General features: G+C 39.4%; 1 protein-coding gene across 6 annotated transcripts in view; it reads left to right on the forward strand.

Moving 5' to 3' along the window:
- FYN (FYN proto-oncogene, Src family tyrosine kinase) overlaps nucleotides 1–20,950 on the forward strand; it is a 309,834-nt gene that overhangs the window by 218,310 nt on the left and 70,574 nt on the right. For all 6 annotated transcript variants that reach the window (XM_021008095.2, XM_021008092.2, XM_021008091.2 and 3 more), the window contains 2 exons: nucleotides 4,049–4,145; nucleotides 18,970–19,068. In XM_021008095.2, coding sequence (XP_020863754.1) covers nucleotides 4,049–4,145; nucleotides 18,970–19,068 — 196 coding nt within the window. The remainder of the gene's footprint in view (nucleotides 1–4,048; nucleotides 4,146–18,969; nucleotides 19,069–20,950) is intronic.

Consider the following 20,950-nt stretch of genomic DNA (forward strand, 5'->3'; position numbering starts at 1 on the left):
CTTAACTAGTGCTTTGTCCAGTGTTGGGTATTTCTTTGCCAAGATGCCAGAATATTTTTTCATTTGTTTTTATAAATTTTTGTTTTCTAAAGCTTTTCTACTGGTTAATGTTTTATTTGTCTGGTCCTATTGTTTATTAGAAAAACTTTGAAGAATATGGAATCTTCTCTATCCATCCATCAAATATTTATTAAGTACCCATTGTTTGCCCAACAGACATTTACTGGGTGCAAATAAGCCTGATTTCAGCCCCTCCACCCTCACTCTCTTCATCCAGCTGACATTGAAATAAGGATGTCTTCTTTCTTTATCTGAGAAATAGGAGATCCCTTAGGGTCAGTAAGAACCTTTGTCCCTTCTCATCCTGTGTACATGCCATACTTATTTAATACATTCTGCAAAGGGAGTATATCTTGAAAAGCAAAATTGGACACACCTAGCTCACTTACTGAACTGACTATAATCACCCAACTGTCTGGCCACCTGTTGTGCAGGGGGAAAGCAATACTTACCTCACAATGATAACTTGGCTTCATGATAAATGTAGCTTTTCCTTAAAAAGATGAATTCTAGAGTCAGGTTCCTGGCTACTCATCCCAGCATCCTTGATCAAGCATGAATGGAGAAGAGAGAAGATTGGCTTGGGAGAGGAAAGAAAAAAGGGCAGGCTCCATAGGGACAGGCTGTCTCCCACTGTGTGCAGGAATGAATACATCAATCAATTGGTTTACAGATATTTAAGGCAGGGGTTCTCAACCTAGGGCCAATGAACTTAGAGGTTTTTTTTAATGTTTTAATAATTATATTTTAGTAGAATTGGTTTCCTTTTAATTCTGTGCATTATATGCATTTTAAAACATTATCCTGAGGAGTCTGTACATTTCAGCCGACTTCCAAAGATGTCCATAACACACAAAAAGGTTGAGAATCATTGATTTAAGGTGCTTTTATATAGCACCAAGGGAGAAGAAAAGGCCAAAATAATGCCTGGCAAAAAAAAAAGGGCAGAATAATCTCCTATACCTGTTTTTTTTTGTTTGTTTTTAGTTTTTAGGCAGTTGGTGTTAAGTGACTTGCCTAAGGTCACACAGCTAATAAGTGTTGAGTGTTTGGTCTAAGGCCAGATTTTAACTGAGGTCCTCCTGACTCCAGGGCCGGTGCTCTATCCAGTGCGCCACCTAGCTGCCCCCTCCTATACCTGTTTTGAGAGGCACCATGCTCTCCAGCAGTTTGTGACACTTATTTTGTGACACTCAATTCATACCCTGTTTGAGTAGACATCCTCTCAGATAACTCATCCACACAGCGTATGAATTCTTGTAATTGGATATACAAGTCATTGAAATCATGTTTATATGTTTTTCTTGAATGCAAGAGAATCTGTTGTCACCAGCCATAATCTAAGAATAAGATACTGTCTTACTCCCATCACAACATGAAATCCAAAAATAAATTGATAAGTAGCATGGATGAGTTTTGCTGCCTTGCACTATTAATGATCTTTTGTTTTATATCTGGATATTATGAATAAGAGGCAGTATTGTATAGTGGATAGAATTGAAAGCCAACCCCAGATTCATGAATACCTGGGTCCAATTCTTACCTCTGATATATGCCAGCTATATGCCCCTGGGTAAGTCACTTACTCAGTGTCCCAGGAAACCCTCCAGGTCTATTGATTATAGGAGACTTGTAAAGCAGCATTGGTAGAGGGTATTTCCTCATCAGGAATTCTATATATTAATGAAATTTCAAGTCTAGTCCAAATGTTGTATGTGTGCATATATACATACACACACATATATACATATATGTAGATTGTGTGCATGTGTGTACATTTATACATATATGTGTACGTGTGTGTGTGTGTGTGTGTGTGTGTGTGTGTGTGTACATATATACCCTAACTCCCCAAGGAGAATGAAGGTTTAAAAAGGCAAGGATAGAGTTATACTCCTATAGCACATTACCTTATATATAGTATTCTACAAATACATATTAATTGGTTGATTTTACAGAGGAGGGAAAGAGAAATTTAATCACGGATGCTAAAATGCCATCCATGACACAAAATAGGGCTTTCTTAATATAAATTTGATGACCTTTAAAGATAATCAAAGGAAGTTTTCTAGGAGCAGGCACTTAAAAAATGCTTACTGGCTTAATTAGTCAATTGGTCCCAGACCTATTTGTATGTTCCTTGAGATGATCAAGGTGAATGATCTTCCAGGTACCCGAGACCCCTTTTTCAGCAACATACCAAATAGCCACTTTTCTAACCTTTCAAAGAAGCCTAAAGAAAAGAACATGTTTGCCAAATGAGTCTCCTTTTGTATGGTCAGACTGCATACCTGATGAATACCAGTTTTCCTGCAGGAAGTCCCTCTTTCAGCAGGATTGAAAGATTCAGTACCATGTGCTCTCCTAACATTTTGAATGGTCTCATTTGCACATCTGTTGTCTTGAAACTACTTCAGTTGCAAAGTCTCTTAATGAATAGTAGAGAAGGACCCATTCCATGAGTTCTTCTTGCCATCGAAGGCACTTTGAAGTGTGGGGAAATTTAATTGAGAAGCCAGAGCAAAGAGAATTAGAAAATTGACCCAACAGGAAAGAAAGAGTAGACACTCTTTTCTGTTCAAAGCAAAGTGTGTGTATATGTATGTGTATGTGGTGTATGTGTACACATATGTGGAGTATATACATATATTTGGAGGCAATCGGGGGGTAAGTGACTTGCCCAGGGTCACGAAGCTGGTAGGTGTCTGAGGCCATATTTGAACTCAGGTTCTCCTGACTCCAGGACCTGTACTCTATCCACTGTGCCACCTAACTGCCCCACAAAGTATGTATTCTGAAGCAAAAAGACCTCTTTTTTGGCCAGAGTACACTAGTTATGGACAAATGAGTGAGTAAAGGCAAAGTCTTTTTCAATGAAATGTACCATGTAGCCTCTTTAAATGAAATTGACCCTTAACACCAGCAACAGAAACATCTATTTTCAATGGAGGGCGCATTAAGCACCCATCCTGAAATGAGTTATCTGAGTAACTCTAGATTATATCAGACAATCAGTCAAGTATTTATTTAGTGCCTATATGCCAGGCAGTGTCCTAGATGATAGAGATACAAAGACAAAAATGAAATAGTGTCTGCCTTCAAAGAGCTTACATTCAATTAAAATGTACTCTAATAAGATCTAGTATCAGAGTAAATATTGCTATAACCAAGGGTATGAAGGCCAATTTTACCTAGCCCTTCAACAAAACAAGTTATTGTTGCAATCAATTCATTAAATCAGTGAGTACTTATTAAGTGCTCATTTCCATATGCAAAGCACTGGGGATATAAACACAAAGCATAAACCATGTAGCTGCCTTCAAGTCTTGTCTCAGACATATACTAGTTGCATAGCCTGGGCAAGTCACTTAATATTTTAGTCTCCCCTCCTCACCTTCCCAGGCAACTCTCTAAGACTGTAAGTTTGCTTTGGTAAAGGGAATTCCTCAGGAACTCCCTTATACCAATAAAGTAATAAGGCTCATGCAAAAAAAAAAAGTCATGTATTCATTCAGAGATGATGTATGCAGATCAAATTTGTGTTTCCTTAGACAAAGCTTGCAACCTAAATTAGTCCCAACAGAGACAACAACCAAATAAATATATACAAATGTTAGTATATATTTGTTTTCATGCTGTTGCCCTTTTTAGACTATGAGCAAGTCAAGGGCATGGACTGTCTTTTGTCTTTCTTTACATCCCCAGCACTTAGTACGGAACGTAACATATAGTAGGCATTTCATAAATGCTTATTGACCCAGTAAATCATTTTTCCCACATATTAATTGTGATATTGTATCTTGTCACGGCCTTGTGAGCAGATGAAGCAATATTTAACCGTATCACCAGTGCGAACAGCATCAAGGAGAAGTGAGCTATTTTATTTCTTAATTTTTTTTTGGTGGTGAGAAAGAGGAAATGGGAGTAATTTCTTTGAATCAGTACCTTCTTCTGTAATCTCTGCTTTTGGTTTGTTTTCTTTCCCCAGGTGTAACCCTTTTTGTGGCCCTTTATGACTATGAAGCACGAACAGAAGATGACCTGAGTTTTCATAAAGGAGAAAAATTTCAAATACTTAACAGCTCGTAAGTTTGGGAAGTGCCCTTGAGGAATGCTCGTGCCTTTGACTTTGGGGAGGAGATTTTTGTGCTATCAATTCTTTGCTTTTCCAGATGGGAGGAAGGCAGTGGAAGCACTGAGCCAATTAGGCAAGCCAGAGTAATAAAAATTTGGGAAAACAAACACAATTGGTGACCCCGTGCAGTGTCCCATGAAACTACACCTCCAGAGAGTTTTTGAGGTACACCACCATAGCTGAGCATCCTCCCCCATCTATCCATAATTTCAAAAGCTTGGCACATGACTTGGCTTCCTACATTAGGCACTGCCTGGAGAACTCCCCCACCACCACATTTCAGACGTTCCACTCTCTATGCCCTCACTCAGAGCAAGCAACAAATTCCTTCTGTTTTCAAAACTCCTAAACATTCCAATTAGTGAGATTTGCAGGGGCGTTTCCAAATAATGTGATTTTGTGACTGAAACCTTTGTGAGATGGAAAGAGAAGAGATTTCACCCACCCAAGTGTGTGACTGCGATGTATGCATTTTCAATGCAGGTCATCAGGAGCGAAGCAGAACAAATGATGCAAACTTGATGCCATGTTTGCCTTTTATAAATGCTGCATTTTATGCCAGGCTTAGTATAACTGGTATTGGTTAACATGCTCTTACAATGAAATTTCTTCTTTTAAAGGATAAAGGAAATAATGATCCCATCCCCACCTCAGGTTCCAAATATCATCTAGAGTAGATGAATCTGACTGAATTAGTAGGTAGATAAGAGCCCTCTGGCGAAATCCAAGGTCCCTAGAAAATAGTATGTCAAGGAAAGCCTTTCCCCAAAGTCTGAATGGTTTTTCTTTACTAGTGCTATCACTAGTAAGTGGAAGAGAACCTGAGTAGGAGGGTCTTTCATCGATGCCCAGTTCTGACTTGCTATCATTCCAGCTCTGGTTAGGGGTCTTGCTTTCTTCATTCCAGCAAAGACCTGGCTCTTTCTGTATATTCCCAGACTTTGTGCAGTGAGAAAACTGGGTTCCGCCTACAATGGTACTCTTAGCGACCCCTTAGGGTGTGAGATCATGGGGCTAGAAATAGAAAGGAGGGACTGGAGAGGACAAGCATATTACACAAATGTTATCTCATTTGATACACTCAACAACCCTAAGAGGGGGGTGCTGTTATTATCTCTAATAGTTGAGGAAACTGGGACAAACAGAGGCCAAGTGACTTGCCCAGGATCACACAGCTGGTAAGTGTCTGAGATTGGATTTGAACTTAGATCTTCCTGACTCTAAGCCCAGCACTCTATCCCCCTGGGCCACCCAGCTGTAGAGGTTGCACTATTTATATCCCTTGCCTCTGAAGGAAAAAATGGGAAAAGTTATTGACCGTGACCAGCCTCAGGCACTAACAGTTCCATTGTCTAGTGTCCAGGCCTTCCAAACAGTCTAAATAAACTCAATCTAGAGAGGGTCAATGGAAATGTGCCACCTCCACGATGAGAAAACTTGCTTCCTTACACTCACTTTAGGCAAATAACTCACTTTTGGATCCCTGAAGTCGCATCTTCTTAACCACAGGTGTTCACTAACATCCATGAATCAAAATTCATTACTGAGTGTGGAGGAAGAGATCAGTGGAAGAGGGGAGAGGTTTGGAATGCTGTTGTCACATTATTTAGCTTTCAGCGTACCATTTGTAAGAAGTCATTCTAAGAAACTCACATTTGTGTGGTACAGGGGAAAAAGGATTAGCTCTGAAATCAGAAGATCCGGGTTCAGACCTCACTTTGATATACCTATGTGATCTTAATCTACCTGGGCTTCCATTTTTCTTCTCCAGAAAATGAGGGGGCCTCTAAGATCCCTTTCAACTCTAGATCCTTGAGCCTTTGAAGTTTATAGAACCCCCTCCTCATAACCCCTGGAGGCACAGTAGCATAGTGGAGAGAGCATGGGCTTTGAGTTATGAGAGACTGGGGTTCACATCCTGCCTCTAACACTTATTAGCTCTGTGACCCTAAGCAAGTTACTCAACTTCTCCGACCCTCAGTTTTCTTATCTGTGAAATGGATATAATAAATATACTGACCTTCCAAGGTTGTCATGAGGATCAAATAACATGTAACATTGAAGTGCTTTGTGCACCCTGAAGTGCTATAAATTCCAGCTACTGCGTTAGCATGCCATCTGTTTATGGTATAGGTGAAGAAACTGAGGTACAGAGGGGTTGAGTGATTTGTACATGGTCACTAATAAGTGTCAGAGGCAGGATTTGGAGCTTGGATTGGAATCCATATCTCTCGACTCTGGGTTCATGTCTCCTGCCGTTTTTATCAAACTGCTTCTTGGTTACTATCAAGCAAGTGTTTACTTATGCCAGGCCCTATACTGGGCACTGTGTACACAAAGACAAAAAAAAAGAGAAACATCCCCTGCCCTCAGTCAGCTTACATTCTATGGGAAGAAACAATATGTGTGCATATATACACAAGGTAGGCAGTTATACATATGTACATGTGTATGGATGGATGGACGTGTACACTTGTTCAGTCGCGTTCAACTCTTTTTGCCCCCACTTAGGGTTTTGTTGGCAAAGATACTGGAATGTTTTGCCATTCCTTCTCCAGTTCATTTTACAGATGAGGAAACTGAGGCCAACAGGGTTAAGTGACTTGCCCAGGATCACACATCAACTAAGTATCTGAGATCAGATTTGAACTCAGGTAGATAGTCTTCCTGATTCTAGGCCTGGCACTCTATCCATTGTACCACATTGTGTGTGTGTGTGTGTGTGTGTGTGTGTGTGTGCGTGTGTGTGTGTGTGTGAACAACTTGTTAGCTTCCACTTAAAGACCTTTTCCAGTGAAGGGAAGAATAAACCTATCACCCTCTAGAGGCAGTAAAAACCCTTTATTGTGTTACCCATGGACTTCCACGGTCTGGTTCCAATTTACCTTTTCAGTTTTGTTTTTTTTTTTCAGATGAGTCTTCCTGACTCCAGGGCTGGCACTCTATCCACTATGCCACCTACCTCCCTGTATTTGTGCGCGCGCGCGCACACACACACACACACACACACACACACACACACACACACACATCCATATACATATTGTTTCCTTCTATAGAATGTATGCTGATTGAGGTCATGGAATGCTTTTTTTGTCTTTGTGTGTATACATATGAATATACATACATATCTACAAGTACAAGTAATATTTATGTGTGTGTATGTGTATGTGTATATATACACACACACACAAGTATAAATAGTGTTTGTGTGTGTATGTATACATACACAACTATTTCAAAATACATACAAAATAAACATATAAATATAAGAAAATGGTGGTGGGAAGAAGACACTAGAAGCTTAGGGGAGATAAAGAAAGACCTCAAGTACGAGATGATATTTGACATGAAATTTGAAGTAAACCAGGGATTCTAAGAAGAAACAGTGAGGAAGGAGTGTATTCTAGGTATGGGAGAAAACCTGTGCACAGTCAAAAAAGATGTTATCTAAGGAACAACAAGAAGGGCAGTTTTGCTAGATTGTAGATAGCCTGAAGGGAACTAATAAAGTCTAAGAAAGCTGAAAAGGTTAAGTTAGAAATAGGTCATAAAGGCCTTTAAATGCCAGACAGAGAAGTCTGAGTTTGACTCTAGAGATAATTAGAAAGCCATTGGAGTTTATTGAGTAGTGTAATAAGTTACCTGTGGTTGGACCTGGTGCTGTAGGAAATTCACTTTTGACAGTAGAGAATGGATTGGAGAAGGGACAGAGTTGAGGATCTAGTACAGATAAAACGTGACAAGTGCCTAAACTAGGGTTTTGGCCACATGCATAGAAGGGCCCAGATGCCAAAGATATTGGGGAGATAGAAACTACAAGACTGATCACCTGGTTGGATATCTGAGATGAGTGAGCATGAGGAGCCCAGGATTACACTGAAGTTGCAAATCTGCTAACCGGAAGGATGGCGATGACTTCAGTAGTAACAGGGAACTTTGGATGGATGGCAGGTTTGGGAGAAAGATAACAAGTTCTGTTTCAGACATGTTGAATTTGAGATGTCTGTGGGTCATCCCGTTAAAAATGTCTACTGGCCAGTTCATGATGCAGGACTGGAGTCCAAGAGATATACTAGAGGTGCATATATAAATTCAGGATGATATTTCAACCCATGGGAGCTGACAAAAGAGTGTAGAGAGAAGGCTTAGTACAGAGCCTCAGGATACACCCAGAGTTAGGGCTGGAATACAGATCATGATCCAAAAGAAGTGGTCGGATAGGAAGGAGGGAAGAACCAGGAGAGAACAGAGAGGAACAAGCATCCAGGAGAAGGTGGTCAACTAAGTATGTCAAATATTGAGGAGAACTCAAGGAAGAAGGATGAAGTCTGGTGAGAACAGGCCACCAGATTTGGCAGTTCAAGATCATTAGTAACTTTGAAGAGAGAAATTTCAGTGTAGGAAGCCATATTCCAAAGAGCTGAGAAGAGGAAGTAGACACAATGAGGGTTAATCATTTTTTTTTGTAAAGTTTGGCTGTGAAAAGGAAGAGAGAAAGGAGAGTAGCTTGAGAAGTTGTAGGGTTGATTTATTTTTTTAAAGATAAAGGAAACCTGGGAGTGTTTGTAGGCAGCAGGGAGGAAACTAGTACAAAGGGAGAAATGGAACATTAGAGAGAGGAGGGATGATTCTGGGAGCAATCTGGGAGATGCCAGCAGAAGCTGGGATCAAGATAATAGGTAGAGGGGATAGCCTTGGTAAGGAGATGGGCTACCTTTACATCAGAGAGGAGCAACAAGAGAATGGTGAATGGTTTAAAGGGGTCTTATAATACAGAGAAAGGGAAGTTCTCTTCAAATGGCCTTAATTTTCACAGTAAAGTATGAAGCTATGAGGATGGAAGGAAGAGTTTATATGGGAGTCCTGAGGAGAGAGAAAAAGTCTAGAATAGCCACTCTGGGAAGTGTAATTAATGAAGGGTATCAAACACATCTAAATTGAGGGGGGGATTATGGGGTCTCAATGCTGGCTCAGTTTTAAACTTCTCAGCTCCTTCCCATCTCTCTCACTCTCTCTCTCTCTGTCTCTCTCTCTCACACACACACACACACACACACACACACACACACTCATACACTTTCTACATATATGTGTGTATGTACATATATATATGCATACATACATATGTGTGTATACACACTCGTAGTCTTCATTCTGCTCTTTAATGACCTGTCTTGCCTGTTAATGCCTATTAATGCTGAATTCTGAAATAGGCTCAGTGCTTCCCTTCCCTCCTCTGATGTTTCCACTTCTCCTATTTAGAATCACAGGACATTAGAGTGATAAAGTACACCTGGTCCAACCCCTCAGTTTATAGATAATGAACCTGAGGTGCAATGAGGGAAATGTCTTGTCCCAAGAAGCACAGCTATTTAGTGGCAGAGATAGGATTAGGAGAGAGGCTTTCTGATTCATTGTCTAATTCTCCTAACACTGTGCCTTGCTACCTCCCGTGAATTTTTTTTGAGATAGCTTAGAGCTTTTAAAAGAGATTGAAAAAAACTGGGAGATCTTACCAACTTCTCTGTAGCCATGAGATTATTAGTGATAGCAAATGAATATAAATATCCAAATAGCTAGACACAAATCTTTTACCAAATGTCCAGTCCTTTTTCAAGGACTGGTTCCCTCCTTCCCCCTCCCATTAGCTTATCTGGTCCTTCTAACTTTGTCTTTCCACAACATAAACTGAAATTAAAGAGAAGCATTCAAGGAAGATGAACTCCATCTTCACCCACATCTTTTAATTGGCCTACATTTAATTTCATGTTGGCCATTGTACTCTGAGCTCAACTTTTTTCTACAAGAAGTAGATATAAAGTTTCTCAAATGTGTATCTTTTTTTTACTGTCTATACAGCTCTACTTCTTTACTGTGTGACTTAAATGCCCCAATTCCAAGGTTATATACAAACAAATACAACTGCGCAGAAGTCAAATATATGCACAGGGAAGAGGGAAAACCATGAAGCAATAAAGCAGTAGAGGAACAGATGGCATCTGTTTCCTTCCCTTACCCATTCCTGCCCTGCCCCTCCCCCTGCCCCTGGCTCTTGTCAGCTGGAAGGATCCAGTTCTCACAGGGCAGCTGCCACACCTCCTGGTGTGTGTCCTCCCACTCCTTGGCTGGTTGAAAGGCAGGAGCTGGAGGCCATGGGGCCCCTCCTGTTTAGAAAAACAAACCATGGTGCCATCAGATTCATTGAGCCTCCCAGAATCTCAGAGACTGTCTAGGCCAACTGGTCTTTGATCAGAAATCTCCTCTGGGCATCCCCCATCACTCCCTCCAGAGGCAGCTCTAGTTTCTTCATCACATCCAGCTATTTCCATCTCATCAGAAATGAGTATGGTATTACTACCACGCTGGAGGTAGAATGTAAACCTACCTGAAGCTAGGAATTGCCATTTCTCTCTTTATCTCTAGTACGTAGTGTGCCTCTGCTTTGGACATAGCAGGAGCTTCATGAATGTTTATGAAATGAAATGGAGACAGGGTATCTCATAGATTCCTGGGTTCCATGATTCTAAGTGCCAGATATTCTCTCAGTACAAATTTCTCCCAACTGATCCATAAGTATCAATTAAAGTTGACTACATTTTATAAAATAGTCCTGCTTTCCCCTTCAGCCCTGCATCATTTTCACCATTTGTGAAAAATAATGTCTCATGGCCTCAAATAAGTTAATTATGTATTATAAAACAATCCTGCATTTCTGAAACCCCGTCATTTTCTCCCATTTGTGAAAAAATAATGTGTCGTGTATCTGTCCAACAAATCTTTTTTCTTTTTTAATTTTATTACCTGGGGAGAATAGTTTCGATGGTAGATAACTACTTGTGAAGTCAAATCATTTTAAGCTGGTCTTCAACTTGAAGAGTCCATGAAAATAAATCCTGATTTAAAGTATCATTTGAACATTGGGTAAAAATAAGTACTGATGTCTTATCCAAAGGATGGCATGAGTCAAGTTGCCATATGTAAGATGGATAATAGCCAAGGGTTTTTTGTTGTTGTTGTTTTTTAATTGAATTCCAACATTTATAATAAAAATGTGTCTTGGCTGCGTTCCATGAACTTGAATGCAGCCCTAGATGACTTAAGTTGGCAAGTATTCCCTGGCTCATCAGATCACCAGGTGCCCCATGATCCCTCGAATCACACATCCTTTTTGCCTGAAACTTGGGAGACAAACAGGATGCAAGGACAAGCTTTCTTGATGGTCCTTCAGATTCAGGATGGGGAAAAGGGCCATAATACTGAAAAACATCAGAAGGACAAGACTTAAAGGAGATTATGGTAAATTACAAATACCATAAGGATCATTCAGTCTGGATTAATGAATTAATGTAGAATATTTTGCAAGAAATATAGTTTCATTTCTCAAAGAATGATTTTGGAAATTCCACAAACAATTATGAATTATCTATGATGTACAAAGTACTTCTTGTTAAATCCTGGGAATATTAGAGGAATAATTATGACACAGGTCCTGCCCTTAAGAATTTTGTTTTCTCCCCAGAGATGGAGGTAGGCAGGAATATCAATCATGTATATATACAGAGAAGTATAAAATGAGGGAGGGTGTGATTGTGGGAAAAAGAAGTCCAGGCGAAGAACTCTAGGAATTGTTGAGGAAAGAGAGGACGTAAGAAAGGAAATGTTGCCTTGCAGAGGTCTTAGGTTAGGAGACAGAGACCTAGGATTTCTTTAGTTTAGGGCAGATGTGTCAAACATGTGACTGACTGGTCTTTAGCTGCCCAACCCGGATTAAGATGTAATTGGGAGGGGCAGCTAGATGGCCCAGTGGATTCAGGAAGACCTGAGTACAAATCTGGCCTCAAACACTTGATACTTACTAGCTGTGTGACCCTGGGCAAGTCACTTCACCCCATTGCCTCGCAAAAAAAAAAATGTGATTGGGAATATTTTACAAAATAAATAAAAATACAGTAAATCATAAATAATGTCAATATATGGTTTTCTAAGCCAATCTGTATTTGAGTTCAGCATCAGTGGTATAGGGAACCCCTGGAGTAAGGAAACTCCCTCTACCAACACAAGCTAGCACTTTCTCTATAACTTGTAGTCACAGCGAGTTACTTAGAACACCAAGTAGTCAAATGGCATGCCCAGGGTCACACTGCCAGTATGTGTCAGAAGCAAGACTTGGACCTAAGTCTCCCTCCCTAATAGAGATCTTACTTTACTCAATACCTAAGAGCTGTTTAATATTTATATCAGTTATTTCTCAGAATAACTTTCTTAAATAGATAAATATATTTACTTTGTGAGCCTGTTTATATTATTAATTTTCTCTGGCTTTTTTGATGAAAAAAAAATGTTTCACTTCAATTCCTGTATGTCACAAACCCTTTTTACTTAGAGGCCTGATCACTATGTATTATGAAGTACTATTACTACTTTGGATTCAGGAAGGGGAAAAAGGCCATTGTGCATTGTAGATAATTATTAATTGTTTGTGGAATTTTTTAATTCATTCTTAAAGGAAGGAATCTATATTTCTTGTAAAATATTCTGCAACTCAGCCTTTTCGTTAATTTAAATTGAATGTATGGTACTTTAGAAAAAAATCTATAGGATCATAGGTTTAGAGTTGGAAGGGACCTTAGATCTAGTCCGGTGGTGTCAAACTCAAATAGATCCCTGCTAGAGGCACATTGACTTAGAAAACTAAAATTAAAATTATATTGTATTGCATTTTTATTTATTTTGCTAAACATTTCCCATTTACACATCAGTCTGGTTCAGGAGCAAGAGGGCCTTGAGTTTGATACCTCTGATCTAGTCCAATGCCATCAATATACAAATGAGGAACAGAGAAGTAACTTACCCAAGATCTTCCAAGTAGAAGAGCCAGATTTCAACCTCTGAGTCCAAATCTGGTGCACCCTTTCTTCTGTACCAAATTGCCCCCTGTCATTTATATAGCGTTTTATGGTTTGCAAAGCAAATCTATACATCACTGCATTTGATACAATCAAATGAAATAAGTACTATAAAAGTTTTCCCCATTTTGCAGATGAGGAAACAAGACAGAGAGGCTAAAAGATTTCCTGGACCATGGCCATTCAACTAACAAATGTTTGAGAAGTGATTTGAACCCAGGTTTTCTTTCTTTCTCCTCTGCACATTGTGTGTCTGAACTAATTGTAGATCATTTTGGTCAAAACCTAGCAGTTTGGCTCTAAATTAATATGAACTAAAATTTTAGGCTTTGTTGAAATGTTTAATATAGGGTTTGAATGGGAAATTATTTTAGCCATACCATTTCAACTGAATGAAAAAACTAGGCTGGATCCCTATCAGCAAATGTACAGCAAAATTGACTTTCTTGTCTATCCTAAAGTTAATTCATGCTTTAAAAAATTAAATAAACTAGAATTCGCTTGATAAACATTATCCTATCTTCAAAACTAATCTCCTGTTGCAAACATTTATTTTCCCCCCACCATTTTGGAACATTTCCGAGGTGTGCCTGCTAAGAGTTTCATGATGAAATGTCTCCACCTAGTGGTGCTTCTGGGCAGTAAAGTATTGTCTCTAATGAAGATTGTTGGACCATGTTGTATTGAAAAGTCATTTCCCTAAGCACAGGAATTTAAAAATATGAAGCACAGTATTTAAAAAGAATGAAGGCTGAGAACTTTCTTGGTGTGTGCTGGTGTAACTATATTCATTCTTCCTCACTGTCCTACTTCTTCAGGCATAGGAAATGAAGGCATTGGAAGACTTAATTTCATGAAATCTGAACTTGTAATAACCAGACATTCATATAATGTTTTAAAGTTTGCAAAATGTTTTGCATATATTATCTCATTTGAGACTGAAAGCAACCCTTTGAAGGCACAATAGGTGCTACAGGTATTTTTATCATTGTGTATAACGAGGAAACTGAGGCTTAGATTAAGGGGGAAAGAGAAGGGAATACATATATTAAGCACCTAGTATGTGTCAGGCACTGTGCTGAGCACTTTATAAATATTATCTCATTCAATCTTCTTAACACCATGAAGTTGGTGCTGTTATCCCCATTTAATACATGGGGAAACTGAGGCAGACAGAGGTTAAATTACTTTCCCAGCATCATAGAACTAGTCAGTGTCTAAAGCCGGATTTGAGCTCATATCTTCCTGACTGCGAGTCTAGTGCTCTATCTTGCTCATGGTCACACAGCTAAGGGGAGGTGTCAGAAACAGGATTTAAACCCAAGTCTTACCTAAGACAAGCTTTACCTTCTGTCTACTATAGCACATTGCCCTTGTGGAAGCAATTATGATTACATTAATCTGTTTCTGTATTTTTAATGCAGTGAAAGAGGAACTTCCTGTAGTAGAATTTCAAAATTACTTGAGAAACTCATGTAAAATTAGTTTTCATGCAGCCATGGACTCCCTTTGCCAGCATCATATTTCTTGTGGGTTGTTTTGTTTTGCCAGTTGAAAGCTCCATTGAGCATTTTCTCACAGCTGCATCTGTGGCATAAGTTGGCTTGGTGCCTTCTACTAAACCGAGTTTGCTCTGGTTTTCGATTCAGTCCTACCTGGGGATGTTGTTGCTTGGTGAAGTCCCTGAGTATTGTTCTAATCCTTTGGTCTCTATGGAGTGGTACTGGGGGAGCCGGTCTGCTCTTTAGTACTGGAGGCTGGACTTTCTCTAACTAATTAAGTCAGACGGAGGAAAACCTTTAACAGGGCCAAAAGCCAACACATTTTCTTCCCTGGCTGAGTGCTTTGAAACTGAGCCTAGTCAGAGAGTGATAAAAGACCTGGGATTTCTCCCTGTTGCCTCCAAGGACCAAAAAAGGAGGCAGGCAGAAAGTCAGACAGAGGAAGACAGACAGTCAGACAGAAGCAGAGACAGAGAGGAGAGATACAGACAGGGACAGACAGAGAGAAACAGGGACAGAAAGACAGGAGAGATAGAAAGAGACAGGGACAAAAACAGACAAAGGAGAGATACAGAAAGAGACAGACACAAAGACAGGGACAGAGAAACAGAGAGAGAGACAGAAAAAAAGAGAGAGTGCATGCCTACCTATGTCCCTGGTTGATCCAATGATATTTTCAGCACTGGTAAACCAAAGTCAAACTGCTAACTCTTCAGGGCTAGGGACTGCATCTGGTACCACTTTTATATCCCTCCCACTTCCACCTAGCCCAGTTGCTTGCCCACAGTGGACACTATTCAGATGTTATCATGAGACCCTCAGCTACCTCTACTAATAATAACTCCCATCTACACAAGCACTCTTAGGTTTCAAAAAGCACAATTTTCACAGCCACCCTGTAAATCTGGCAGTGCAAATTCCCCATTTTACAGATGGAAAAAGTAAGATTGTGAGAGGCTAAATGACTTGCCTGTGACCACACACAACTAGGAAGTATTTGAGTCAGGATTCAAACCCAGGTCTCCTGACTCCTTATCCTTTCTACTTTGCTACATGACCCCCTCAAAAGAAGAGAGAAGGTTAGAAGGAAGAAGACCAGTCCCTCTGGACTATTGCTGTAGCCTGCTTTTATCTCCCTGCCTCACATCTCTTCCAGCTCCAGTCTGTCCTCATTGTTATTGTTGTGTCATTCAGCCATGTCCAACTTGCCATGACCCCATTGGGGTTTTCTTGACAGAGATACTGGAGTGGTTTGCCATTTCCTTCTCTAGCTCATTTAACAGATGAGGAAACTGAGACAAACAGGATTAAGAGGCTTACCCAGGGTCATAAAACTACTAAGTGTCTGAGGTCGTTTTTTTAACTCAGGTCCTCCTGACTCCAGGTCTGGCAGTCTATCCACTGTGCCACCTAGCTGCCCAGTCTGTCCTCTATTCAGCTGTCAAATTGATTTTCCTTAATGTTAGTGCTTTCCCTCTGAGATTATCCTCAGTTTATTCTGTCTGCATCTTATTTATACATAACTGTTTGCATATTGTCTCCCCATCCCCTACCCCCTTTAAAATGTGAGGTCCTTGAGTGCAGAAAATATCTTTTGCCTTTCTTTCTCTCTCCAGTGCTTAGCATTATGCCTGGTGCGTAATAGGTGCTTAATAAATGCATGTTGACTAACCCCATATTTTGTTCCTTGGTAAACAATAGGACCATAAGTATTTAAGGGAAATTTAATATTTTATTTTATTAAATGATAGAGAGGAAGGTGGGGACACAGAAACGTGCCAATAGCCGTTCAGAGTCTTATTTCTGCCTTGAGCTCACATCCTTCAGTAAGCCACATAGACAGTAACTCCACATGCCTACAGGACCAGCTCCACTAACACTTGTGAATACAAATGAGTGTAGCTATGGAAAAAAAGATTCCTTTGGTGAATTTTGCCTCTCTCTCTCTCTCTCTCTCTCTCTCTCTCTCTCTCTCTCTCTCTCTCTCTCACACACACACACACACACACACACACAGAATGAAGCTGTTTTGCAAGCTTGCCACAGACCATCCCCAAATCAGGAAGGATTACCCACTGCCTATGGCACAGAGGCATCTCTGCCTTTAAGTAACACCCTCTTCTCCTCCCCTTCCCTGCCCCCTCGTGGCAGTCCTTGACTTGAAGGGATCTGACTTCTAACACTGCACATTGCCCACATAGCCACACAAGCAGGCAGCATGTGGATTAAAGTACCTATTACTCAACTAATTTTGAGAAAATGGATGCTAGCCAACCTCAGATGCAGCAAAAATCCAGTAGATTTTTTACATGCCTGTGCTTGTTCACGGGGAATTTCCGGTGGAAAGAAAGCAACAGTCAGCTGAGTGAACATTCCTGAATCAGGTTTCTCAAAACGCATTCAATACTATACCTAAATTTTTTTCCTTTAAAGCAAAGGCTTCTTTACCTGGGGCCTGGGAACTTTTAAAAATAAATTTGATAGCTGTATTTAAACATAATTGTTTTGCTCTGTAATCCTATGTATTTTACTTCATCCATTTAGAAGCATTATTCTGAGAAGGGGTCCAGAGACTTCACCAGACTGTCAAAAGAGGCCATGACACAAAAAGGTTAAAAAAAACCCTGAACTTAAAGTCTCCTCAAAGATGCGCATTAAAATGTCTCCCAGCAAAAACGTTCCTTCATCTTCTGATGTGTCACAGTAAAAACAATGTAGGAATTAAGAATAAGATAACAAGGGTATACAGTGGGCTATTAACTATACTGTATTAATATACTATGGCATATTAGTAATTAGTAATACTGTAGCATATTAAATGTAATTGTGATTGTTTATTAAATTGCCCTCCTTGATTTGAGTATACTTAGAAAGTTGTACATTGTACAGAATATGGGGTCACCATTTTAGTTTATTAAATATGGCATTTGTAGGGATTTCTAGAAAAAAAGCTGGGCATCAGGAGCATACCTCACTATTGTTTCTCTGGGAAAATCTGACCTAAATTCTGTGTCATTTAAATTTAGAGCATCTTTTCCAGAATATTGTGAGCATAAGGATTGTCTTCTAACTAGATTCATGGCATGTCATATGTGCAGGGAAGTTTATTCTCTTGCTTTCCATGGGCACACTTGATTTCTCTTTGCATATCAGTGTTAACACTATAAACTACAGTAACTGAGATCTCCACAGAGGTTTCAGTTCAATTTCCCTTTCCCAGTCTATTTAACTACATTTTCCAACCTAGAATAGGAGTTCATTTTTGTGGAGATCTAAGCAGTCCTTTAAGATATGTAGTGATGTTTCCCAGAAGCATCTTGGGGTCTCTGTTCTATTCTGTACTGCTCCACGATGTAAGTGCTGAAACCTCAGAGTTCTATACCTTCCATGGAAGCGTCTTGAGCCCTTCTTTGTGGCCTAATAACCTAAATCTGACATATGAGAACACAGATCTATATTCAGTTTATAGTTCATTGAGCTGGAGCTGCTAGTACCCTCCCTCCCTAATTATCTCATTCTATTTAACTACTTTGTGTTTATTTTGTATATGCTTTATATAGACAAAGGATCATGCCTCTCCCAATAGAGTGTAAGCACCTTGAGCGCAAGGATTGTTTCATTTTTAGTGTTCGAATCTCTAGTGCCTAGCACAATATGCCAGGTACATAATTGTTACTTAATAAATTGTTGATTAGTAGAGCTTTTATCAGTGTCAACAGAAATAGGGCAACATGTGACTTAAACTTGTGCCCTTCATTACAGGAGATGCTGGAATTTGGGGAAGGGGAAGAAGCATTTATTAAGCACCTTCTATCTGCCAGGAACTATGTTAAGTACTTTAAGAATGCCCCATTTGAGGGGCAACTAGGTGGCACAGTGGATAGAGTACCAGCCCTGAAGTCAGGAGGACCTGAGTTCAAATCTGGCCTCAGACCAAACACTTAACACTTACTATCTGTGTGACCCTGGGCAAGTCACTTAACCCTAACTTGCCTTAAAAAAAAAAAGTGTTCCATTTGAGCCAGAGCAGTAAAGAGAAGTTATGTTGTAAAGTGAATGCTAGATTCTATTAGCTATAAGTTTCTTGAGGGTAGGCATAGGTATCTAAGTTATCTTTGAATCTCCAGCATCTATCAGAGTGCCTGGCATTTAACAGGTTCTTAATACATGCTTTTTTATTGATTTGTATTCCTCAAGTTAAGTATACTGCACATAGTCAACTCTTAATGTATATTGAATGAATGAGTAATTAGGAAATGCTTTCTAATTCTTCTGGCTACTTTAAATATAGGAGTATCAATTATATTAAAGAATGATTTATTAACCTCTCTCTTTCTTTTTATTCTGTCTTCTTGTCTTACAGTGAAGGAGACTGGTGGGAAGCCCGTTCCCTGACAACAGGAGAGACTGGTTACATTCCCAGCAATTATGTGGCTCCAGTTGATTCTATCCAGGCAGAAGAGTAGGTCTTTGTTCTTAATTTGTTTTTTTTTTAAATTTTAATCACTAATTTCAAAGAATTGCTAGCACAATGCTAAGGTAGAGACCAGAGATTTGTGTTAGTCCTTAGCCTTAGCTTCACTGTTCAGTAAGTAGCAGCAATGATACTGCTGTGCTCCAGGACTCTAGCAGTAGTAATAAGTATAGGGAGTACATTAATATCCTAGGGCCAAGAAAATCAGGAACAATGCACTACTCTTGCAACTCCCTGTGTGCTAGAGTGGTAAAAATGATTCCATGGGCATCTCTAGTTGTAAGAGCTAGTGGGTCACAGAGGGAAAGACTCCTATAAAGGGTTTTTTATCTGGTAGCCTTTTTACTGATTCCAGTCTGGGGCAAGGAAAAGCGTCGATCTACCCAACATGGAAACTTAGTTCTATCACTTGACATTGGGGGTAATTACCCAACCAGAATAACAGTAATCTGGCCCCAGTAGAAGGGAAGTCATGAAAAGCCAGTCTCTATACTTTGATGTCAGTACTGGTATTCTACTTCACCATGAATAAAGGTTCATCTCGGTGATCTGGCCAAATCCCCAATTGGATCATTCTACTGCCTTTAATTCCCCTTATATTTTTCACTAAGGAGATACATTTTGTTTTCTGCTTTTAAATGTTCAATGACCCTGAGCTCTATTTCCCTTGTGAATGAAAAAGATTACATTTAAGTTTCCAGGCAGATTTGTAAGCCACTTTGCGATTCTACAGGATAAAAGATGACCCTGAAATGTCATATTACAGTTTTTAACTTCAAAGCTACAGTCTACAAATAAGGCTATGCTCTGAGAAGGGGTTTTCCTTAAGACTTGTGTCTTTTAAGGGGGGGGGGGGTTAGCTAACCTGGTAATGAAAGCAGTGTTAGCAAGTGGACTTGGGATATGAAATTACCTATAGTTGAAAAAAACATTAGAGTCCAGCATCAACAAGCTTTTCTGAGTTCTTTCACTTCTTATGCTCTGTTATAGCTTACTTACAGCATGAATGCAAACCAAGAGAACCAGGGTTCCCAGACAACTGGCTCAACAGTCTTCTAAACTCTTTTGCATTACTTTGAGCTAGAAATGTAGCTTTCAGTACTTTGCTGATTCAGTCATTGAAAAAGTTAAGATACAAAAAAGTGAACTCTTCTCTTTGGTAAAATGTTTTCATCCTTAGGAAAATATGACAATTGGCAGAATGCAGGTATAATAAATTGGAATTTGTTAAGCTAGTGTCTAGAATGAAGTGGTATAAACTATATTAACGAAGGTTAATTGTGACAAGAAAAGGCAAGTAAATCCTGTATGGAAAAACAGTTACATGGCCTGAGTGGTACACTTAGTATTCAGGAGACATTAAAAGGTCTTTAATATGTTGGTTAGATTATATGAGGATTTATAGGCAACCATATACAAGAGTCCCACAGGATAAAAAGGTATGGAGGACTTGTAGTTTACATTAGGGGAGGGAAGAACTTTCATCAATGAAATGATGATATCAGATATATCCAAAATTCAAAAATATCAAATATAGAAACCAGGCTTTATCATATTTAAATATTTGAAAAATTCTTCCTATAGGTAGACTATTTATTGAATTCTGTAGGATTCTTCCTTTCATTTTATTAGCACTTGGTGCAATACTCACAACAATTAATAAATAAATGTAACTCATGCCCCAAAGTGTACCTCTTTCCTTACATAAACTTTGACTAACTGAACTGTGATAAGATTTGACAGTACAGGAAAAAATATATTTAAAATGGTACAACAAAGGTCACTGAGTTACTTGATATGACATCCCTTTAAAATATAATCCTAGGGGGCAGCTAGGTGGTGCAGTGGATAGAGTACCAGCCCTGAAGTC

This window comes from Phascolarctos cinereus, unplaced genomic scaffold, assembly GCF_003287225.1.
Source record: "Phascolarctos cinereus isolate Bilbo 61053 unplaced genomic scaffold, phaCin_HiC Scaffold_5;HRSCAF=322, whole genome shotgun sequence".
NCBI lineage: Eukaryota > Metazoa > Chordata > Mammalia > Diprotodontia > Phascolarctidae > Phascolarctos > Phascolarctos cinereus.